Raw genomic sequence first — 9,265 nt, 5'->3', positions numbered from 1 at the left:
TGTTAAGAAAATCCCCATCAAATTGGCCAATTTCCACAAACAACCCCTGTTAGCATGGAATTTGGTTTACAAGCACAATTTTTCACAGCACAGTTAGTTTATATAGAATAACAAAGACATATTATAAATTAAAAATAAAATCGTTGCTCTATCATTCTTGGTTTAATCAAGGGATTATTTTAGTTAGGCAGCTACTAAAGTCAAAAGGTTATTTGTTGTCATATAATGAATTTCTGGAGAGCAAAAAAAAACAAAAAAACAATCAATTACCAATTAAACCAAAGGAAATTGCCATTGTTCTTGATGCAATTCCAAAAAGTGCAGTATTCCTTTTCAGAAATCCCTGTTCAGAGGAAATCAACATCAATGATATTTGAGAAAATGTTGATGTTTTAAAACATCAGTGTAGCAATAAAGTAATAAGGAATACACTTTGCTTTGTCTTGTTTCCTGCAGGAAGATTTTTTTTTATTATTATTTATTTATTTTATTTGGGAGTACATCTTGGGACAAAGCATGGAAAATACAGAATACATTTTGTCTCAATAACAAAGTTAAAGAAGTGTCATACAAAATACTGCATAAGATTTAGGCTATCCAGCCAAACATGTCTTGAAATGATTTGAATTGAACATTTAATGTGAATTCTGTGAATTGGAGAAAGAAACAATTCTTAATTTGTTTTTATCATTGTATTTATTCAAGACTGTTTTGGAAGGATTTAGAAACCTATATTAAGATAAAATTGTGATGTGTGATAAAAATTAATGTATTTCATATGATGTTTTAATTTGAAGATGATATTCTGGAATGTAAAGAACAATATATAGTACATTTGATTGTTTTATTAGGAAAATAACACATACAGAAGATAAGATGAGCTCGTTGTAAACCATTTTATTTCTTCATTTTAATATCATACATAAATCTTCTTGAAAACAGAAATAACAAAAAAAGCACAGAAAACATGTAAAGGTTTAGAGGAACTGCAATGTATGTAAAAAAATATTCTGTCTGGCAACGTTAATTATGTTTTTACAGTTACTATGTATAAATACCTCTTGTTCGTATGGAATTGAACAAATAAAAAATAGGGTACAGTGGGGCTAAAGGCACACCTTAAGGAAAATTTACTTTTTTTCTGGTCACAAAATGTGTATAGTGACAAACAAGTGTTTAGGAAAGTACTGTGATTTAGTGTTTTGGGAGAAAATAAAATCAAAGGAGACTTTTAGCATCGTTGTACCCTAATAATAATTTGACACACTGGCGGCCAAAAGTTTGGAATAATGTACAGATTTTGCTCTTATGGAAAGAAATTGGTACTTTTATTCACCAAAGTGGCATTCAACTGGTCACAATGTATAGTCAGGACATTAATAATGTGAAAAATTACTATTACAATATGAAAAAACATTTCAGTACTTCTTAAACTACTTCAGAGAGTTCTCATCAAAAAATCCTCCACGTCCAGCAATGACAACTTTGCAGATCCTTGCCATTCTAACTGTCAGTTTGTCCAGATACTCAGGTGACATTTCACCCCACGCTTCCTGTAGCACTTGCCATAGATGTGGCTGTCTTGTCGGGCACTTCTCACGCACCTTACAGTCTTGCTGATCCCACCAAAGCTCAATGGGGTTAAGATCCATAACACTCTTTTCCAATTATCTGTTGTCCAATGTCTGTGTTTCTTTGCCCACTCTAACATTTTCTTTTTGTTTTTCTGTTTCAAAAGTGGCTTTTTCTTTGCAATTCTTCCCATAAGGTCTGCACCCCTGAGTCTTCTCTTTAATGTTGCACATGAAACTGGGGTTGAGCAGGAAGAATTCAATGAAGCTGTCAGCTGAGGACATATGAGGCATCTATTTCTCAAACTAACGACTCTGATGTACTTATCCTCTTGTATAGTTGTACATCTGGCCTTCCACATCTCTTTCTGTTCTTGTTAGAGCCAGTTGTCCTTTGTCTTTGAAGACTGTAGTGTACACCTTTGTATGAAATCTTCAGTTTTTTGGCAGTTTCAAGCATTGTATATCCTTCATTCCTGAAAACAATGATTGACTGACGAGTTTTTTTCTTTTCTTTTCTTTCTTTCTTTTTTTTTTTTTTTTTTGTGTGCCATTTTTGACCTAATACTGACATTAAGACATGTCAATCTATTGCATACTGTGGCAACTCAAAAACAAACACAAAGACAATGTTAAGCTTCATTTAACAAACCAAATTGATATAATTGCAAGTGATTTTCTAGTACCAAATTAGCAATTTAGCATGATTACTCAAGGATAAGGTGTTGGAGTGATGACTGCTGGAAATGGGGCCTGTCTAGATTTGATCAAAAATGACTTTTTTCAAATAGTGATGGTGCTGTTTTTTACATCAGTAATGTCCTGACTATACTTTGTGATCAGCTGAATGCCACTTTGGTGAATTAAAGTAACAATTTTCAAAAATTGTGTTTTGTTTCTTTTTACTACTTTTGGGTTTATCTTTTAGGTAGTTGTGTTTTACGGTGATGTTATGTTCCCTGTTTTGTATTGTCAATGTGCAAGAAAAAAAAATATATTGGATTTAAATTAAATAGTTTTAATTTCACCAGCCTCTAGGGGGCGGAACGCGGACTGAACACACATCCGGGTTCTTGACCCCTCTTGATTTTTCCGGAAGAAAATCCTCAGCCCCTCCCTTACGCTTCCTCTTTCCGTCAGCGGAGTTTAGGTATGGGAAACAAATTTTTTCTGTCTCTGTTCCATCCTCTTGAAATCACTGTTTTAACTTCATCATCCATGTTTATAGCAAGTCATATAATGTGCTCACAATATTCAAGCATATATTTGCGCTGCTAACGGGCCTTTCAATGTTCAATTTGTATGAGATTTTAAATGATGATGTCTCTGTAAGTCTCTCTCCATATTGTGGCCTAGACAGTGCGCACCGGTGTCCGTTAACTGCGCAGTTTCTCTGTTCAGAGATACTAAGTAACTTAAACACTCATTGGTCAGGTATTATTCTCTAATAGTGTCGAATTCTAGTTATTTGTAGTTAAATGAATTTCTAGGTGTTGTATGTTGCGTTAGACAATAAGATCTCGGCTAAATACTTGATTGTCATGTATACAAACACTAGTGAATGTTGATTCACTCGTGGCGTTAAAACCATCCATGATTTGTAATAATATCAAATAATAATATTAGAGCACATAGTTATAGTCAGAAAGAAGTAATGTTGTTTAATTCAATGTGAATAATGTGGCATGTTCTCTTATTAGAAAATGTGATAAATGTGACACATTTATAATAGCAGAATAGTGATTGTTGCCTGTCACTGGTGGTGGGAAGACCATTGTTAAATATTTTATTTCATAGAACCATCGAAGTTCAACCGTATTGTAAAGAAGCAATGATTTCGAGTAAGTAAATATCATGACATTGACATTGGATATCTGTGATTGCTTGTTTGTGCAGGCCGCAATGGGACGTGTGATCAGGGGACAGAGAAAAGGTGCGGGCTCCGTCTTCAAAGCCCATGTCAAACACAGAAAAGGTGCTGCTAAACTCCGTCATATTGACTTTGCTGAGCGCCATGGCTACATCAAGGGAATTGTGAAGGTAAAATTGTGGATGTATGAAATGAGTCGATCAAAAATTGAAACTCATGGTGGCTTGTGGCATGGTGGCTAATAGAAGGAAAACAAAATTTGCTTTCTCATCTAGGATATTATTCATGACCCAGGCCGTGGGGCCCCCCTGGCTAAGGTAGTGTTTCGTGACCCATACAGGTTCAAGAAAAGGACAGAGCTGTTCATTGCAGCTGAGGGCATCCACACTGGGCAGTTCATCTATTGTGGCAAGAAAGGTAAAGACTGCTTGCGATCAGTCTATTTGTTCATTTTGGAGGCTGTTAAAAATCACTTTATACAAACATGAGGACTTGAATGCACATGTTGATCGAAGGCTCTTTGCTTGGACTGTTACAGCCCAGCTGAACATTGGCAATGTGCTGCCCGTCGGCACCATGCCTGAGGGTACCATTGTCTGCTGTCTTGAGGAGAAGCCTGGAGACAGGGGCAAGCTCGCTCGTGCATCCGGAAACTACGCCACAGTCATCTCCCACAACCCTGAGACCAAAAAGTCCAGAGTTAAGCTTCCATCTGGATCCAAAAAGGTTGTCTCTTCCTCAAACAGAGCTGTTGTTGGTAAGCAGCCACTAGGGTTTTGGTTGATATAATCTATTGGTGTGATAATGGGTTCCACACATTGCATGGCTATAAATGATATTCGTATTAAAGGGATAGTTCTAACAAAAATTAAATTTCCCATTTACTCACCCTCATGCCATCCTAGATATATATGACTTTTTCTTCTGCTGAACACAAAGATTTTTAAAAGAGTATTTTAGTAGCTCTGGTGCTTTCATTGCAAATGAATGGTGACCAGACTTTTCAAGTGTCAAAGCACAAAGACAGCATAAAAATAATTCATATGACTCCAGTGGTTTAATCCATGCCTTCTGAAGTGATGCAATCACTTTGTGTGAGAAATGGATCAATATTTAAATCATATTTTACTATAAATCTTTACTTTCAGATGTGAGAGTAGAGATTTATAGTAAAAAGGGCTTAAAAATTGATCTGTTTCTCACCCACATCTATCATATAGCTTCTGAAGGTTTGGATTAAACCACTGGAGTCATAAGGATTACTTTTATGCTGCCTTTATTTGATTTTTGAAGCTTCAGAGGTCTGGTAACCATTCACTGGCATTGAAAGGAACAACAAAGCTAAAATATTCTTTTAAAAATATTTGTGTTCAGAAGAAGAGTCATCTAGGATGACACGAGGGTGAGTAAATGATAGAAATTTCTTTGGGTGAACTATCCCTTTTTAATGTCTTAGACTTAAATTTTTGCAGGTATTGTAAGTAGGGCTGAGTATTGATACAGATTTCCCGATTCAATTCAATTCCGATTCACAAGCTCTCGATTTGATTCCAGATTCAATTCAAGAGATTATTTTTTTTCCCCATATAAAAATATAGGAGACCTTTGAACTAGGTACGTTACGAAAATATAAATTTTACTGATTATATTTTATTACTTTTTCATCATTTTGGCTTTTTAGAAATGAACAAATAAATATACTCAATCAACAAATATTATATTGCATAATTTGTACTATTTACAGGGATTTACATTGATTTATTGAACACGTGCTAAAACCGGTATTGTCTCTTTAACAAAAAAAACTGCGTTTTTGTAAAAAGCACCATTAAAGGAACGCATGTTAATGAGGACTCGAATGGCTTTCTCATCTGTGCGATGCGTGATTAGAATTAAATGTTTTATTTTATTTATCAACAACTGACTGTAAAGAACAGAAAGGGTATTAAAAGACGCTATTCAATGACAAACTGGTTGCGTGGATCTCGTCTTGGACACATTACACGGAACAACTCTTACTATCAACACGCTGTGAAATGATCTCACTGTTTCACGACTAAACTACACAATTACTGGTGAGTGAAATGTAAACATTTACCAGCCAGTTGCCAAATATATTCACTTTAGTCGCATAGCGTGAAATTTGGTTGCAATTGTGAGTGATTACCTCTCTTTGTAGTGGAGGGTTGCGCATAGAGTAAAAGATCGATCTTGGGATTTAAGAATCGATATCGAGATCGATTAATCGGAGAAACAATATTTTTACCCACCCCTAATTGTAAGAGAGGGGAGTCTTTTTGTGATGCTTGTCATTGTATCCCTCCAGTGGAACATATTTGTGTGGCCTATAATTTAGGATTTTATTTGTAGTTTAATTCTGTAGCAATGATTAACAGATTCACCCTGTAATTCCTTGAATTTGCCAAATGTTGGATACATTTCCTAGAGTACAATGTTTTAAACTTAAGTTTACTGTCATACCTAAAGGTGTCGTTGCTGGTGGTGGTCGTATTGACAAACCCATCCTGAAGGCAGGACGTGCATACCACAAGTATAAGGCCAAGAGAAACTGCTGGCCTCGTGTCCGTGGTGTGGCTATGAACGTAAGTTTTATTTTATGCTCTCTTTTTTTTTTTTCTTCAGTTTTTGTCAATCAGTTACAAGGTGCACTCTTATGCTGGTTTTAAAACATCTTCCCATTTCTTTTTACAGCCTGTTGAGCATCCCTTCGGTGGTGGTAACCATCAGCATATTGGCAAGCCCTCAACAATCAGGAGGGATGCGCCCGCTGGACGCAAGGTCGGTCTCATCGCTGCCCGTCGTACTGGCAGACTGCGTGGAACAAAGACTGTCCAGGACAAAGAAAACTAATCTGTATCTTCATAATAAAATGTGTCCCAACAAATTTAATTTGGAAGTCTTTTTTGTCATTTTTAAATGACATGCATACACACACACACAAACCTGTGGTGCCTTAAAACAGTGTTTCTCAACTGGTGGGTCGCAGGTCTATTCGGACTGTGTCACGGACAGTAGGGAAAGAACAATGCCATGGTTCTCCCATTGAAGATTTTTCGGCGGCTGCCCAAGTGATATCCTATTTAGGACTACTGAGGCAAATTTAATGATACTCTCTCAGTCAGCTAAAGGCTTCTCAACTGCACTGCAATTAAAACTTTTGCGTGAGTGTAACAGAACCAGCTCGTGCTAATGATCTGCTCTGATCTCTGGTGCGCACGTGCAACAACCGGGCTTTTCTCAATATTGTGGTGCGCAGACCTCAAAACTGATGTGACCCGTTTCAGTTCTAGCGAGACTTTTCTAGTTTAATGTGTTACGGAGGAAGTCAAGTCAAACCTCTCAAACAGTAGGCCGACCTGGCATGCCAAACAGTAGAGGAAAAGAGCAACACTGTGCTATGCGCTATTTTATTTCATTACACATAATCACCTTTACAAAATTGTTTCATATGAATTAATCTATTGGTAGAATCTATTAGACCTCATTTAAATCAACAGTGGCAGTTGTAGTTGAAGTTTAAAATGTATCAGCTAGTATTTTTTTATTATTATTACTATTATTTAGGACTAGCTGCATTGACCTAACCATGTTAGCCTAATGAGTCTTTTCTCCTGTGTAATGTGTACAGTATGTTTTATTTGAGTGATGTTTGAAATTAAAAACAAATGGGATAATAATGGTCATATATAAATATTCTCTTAAATTGTTAAAAGAGGGGAGAGAACTTTATCGCTTTATTTGTTGACGTTAACAACAAAAATGTCACTTGATGCATGGCCTTGTACTTGAAAACCAAAAACAAAACTATGCAAGATAAAAGGAAATGTGACCCAGTGTACATTAGATACAGGTTACGTTTTTACTATGGTGGGTCGCCACTTGATTTCCGATGTAAAATCTGGGTCCCGAAGCAAAGCCAGTGTAGAACCACTGCCTTGAAAGGTCATTCAGTGACCATGGTTCCATGAACATGAAACCGGTAATGCTTGTATATTTGATTTCTGAAGATCTGTCATTGCTGTTTTCTTCAACCAATCCAAAGATCTGACCATTTAATTCCCAGTTGGGCACCATTTCCCAAAAGCATTGTAAGCTTAAGTAGATCGTAGAAACCATTGGCACCAATGGTTACTGTGCTCAACTTCAGCTTGCAATGCTTTTGAGAAACGCAGCCCTGGACACCATAATTTCATCTTGCACATAATCAGATTGGCCAACAGCATGTTATTAAAGATGGTATGAAGTGGCAGGTGTCAGATGAAGTTCACAACCTACCTACTATACAGGAAATTAATTCTAACATTAACAAGTTTTTGCCTTAAGCATTAGAAATGCAATGCTTCATTTTGAACAAGGATTTCTACAAGATGTACCATCTTATCTCTTTGCAAAATGTAATCTCTATAGAGAACATAGATATACAGGTTTAAGCAAACAGCATCCTTTTTTTTTTTTTTATTAATTTGGTCTATCTTTTTGTTAGGTGTTTCAAGGATTATTGGATTCCGAAGGCAACTTAATGCATCCATGTGGGTGTTTGTTTTTAATTGCTCTTCTGGATTCACAGTTTTTTCTTGGAGACCAAAATGTTAACTAAAATGAAGAGCAGCCCAACACAGTTTACAGTTTTGTTCAGATAGTTCCTTACAACTAGATGTACCCCTTTTCTCTGGTGATTTGAAATGTGTTGTCTTTAAATTATCAATGATATCTCCTTGCACCTATCATGTATAAAGCTACTCAAAGAATAGCTTATGGCCAACAAAAATTTGGTTGTGATCATATTTTGCCATTTGTGGTTAAAGGCTTTTGGGAGCTGTGTGCTGTGACAGTAGAATTTTGTTAAAACAATTGTGAAATGTTACACAATTTGTGGTCAGAAAGGTGGATCGTTTTCGTGTTTAGTCCAGTAGCAATACATTTAAAACATGTCTTGCAACTCTATCCTCACAACAAATCAGACATTTTCCTGATATTTTTTTCTTTATTCTTGAAGGGTGCAAAGCTATAATATTTCTGTGCACAAAAACCTCACAAAGTGAAAGTCAACATTGTGACTTGCTTCAGAATTCAACGTCACATCATGGCCAAAACAAGGCGAAGAACTCTGTACAGTCAATAATCTTTAAAAATAACACAAGGACAAAAATGTTCCTCTTAAATCAAATTCTATTTTTCTTTGTGAAATACAACAAAATAAATTCTATAAAATAAAACAGCAAAATATTTAAATATATGATGGGCAGAATATTTTCATTTGCAGGAGTATTTGGTATTTTTCCAACAAAATCCATGAAAAACAAAGCATTCAAGTTACCAATTAAATACATACAGTATCTACTGATGTTTACTCCTTTAATCCAAGAGACTTTACTAACTGAAGTTGCAACATGACTAACCAGCAGTTATTTTATGGTACTACCCTGCTTTACATTCAGTCTTCATTAATGGAGAATGGTCCTCTATTCGAGTACACAAATGTGAACAGGGATTATAAAGTCAGGTGACTGACTAAATCGACGGGTTTGTCTAACGCAATGTTCAAAAAAGGAGAGACAAAGCAGCAAACTTGAGTTTAGTCCACCAATTTTCCAGGCATAGCAAATTTTTGCACACATCTTCTCTTTCTAAAATTCCTATCATCAAAAACTTTTATCCCATCAAAAAGCGACAGCCAAATATTAATCGACGAAACGTGTGCAACTGTAAAGCCACTTATTTCTTACATTGCTTTGAAAACATCAAATCTAGAAGAGTGTATGAAGGGGGACCAACAAAAGAGCTCTTCTGAATAGTTGTGGAA

General features: G+C 35.9%; 1 protein-coding gene across 1 annotated transcript; it reads left to right on the top strand.

The window, feature by feature from the left end:
* The first annotated feature begins 2,602 nt into the window (after window positions 1-2,602).
* On the top strand, window positions 2,603-6,351 carry LOC127446757 (60S ribosomal protein L8-like). Its single transcript, XM_051707945.1, has 6 exons — window positions 2,603-2,721; window positions 3,468-3,611; window positions 3,717-3,858; window positions 3,980-4,198; window positions 5,929-6,044; window positions 6,154-6,351. The coding sequence occupies exons 2-6, from the start codon at window positions 3,474-3,476 to the stop codon at window positions 6,310-6,312; spliced, it is 774 nt and encodes a 257-aa protein (XP_051563905.1). The 5' UTR covers window positions 2,603-2,721; window positions 3,468-3,473; the 3' UTR covers window positions 6,313-6,351.
* Window positions 6,352-9,265: the final 2,914 nt, after the last annotated feature.

Source organism: Myxocyprinus asiaticus, chromosome 10 (assembly GCF_019703515.2).
Source record: "Myxocyprinus asiaticus isolate MX2 ecotype Aquarium Trade chromosome 10, UBuf_Myxa_2, whole genome shotgun sequence".
Classification (NCBI taxonomy): Eukaryota; Metazoa; Chordata; class Actinopteri; order Cypriniformes; family Catostomidae; genus Myxocyprinus; species Myxocyprinus asiaticus.
This window is presented reverse-complemented; position numbering and strand designations above follow the sequence as displayed.

Coding starts and splice junctions, on each gene's coding strand:
- LOC127446757 (XM_051707945.1), top strand. CDS start 3,474: ATGGGACGTGTGATCAGGGGACAGAGAAAAGGTGCGGGCTCCGTCTTC. Junction 3,859..3,979: donor CATCTATTGTGGCAAGAAAG/GTAAAGACTGCT, acceptor GGACTGTTACAG/CCCAGCTGAACATTGGCAAT. Junction 4,199..5,928: donor CTCAAACAGAGCTGTTGTTG/GTAAGCAGCCAC, acceptor TCATACCTAAAG/GTGTCGTTGCTGGTGGTGGT.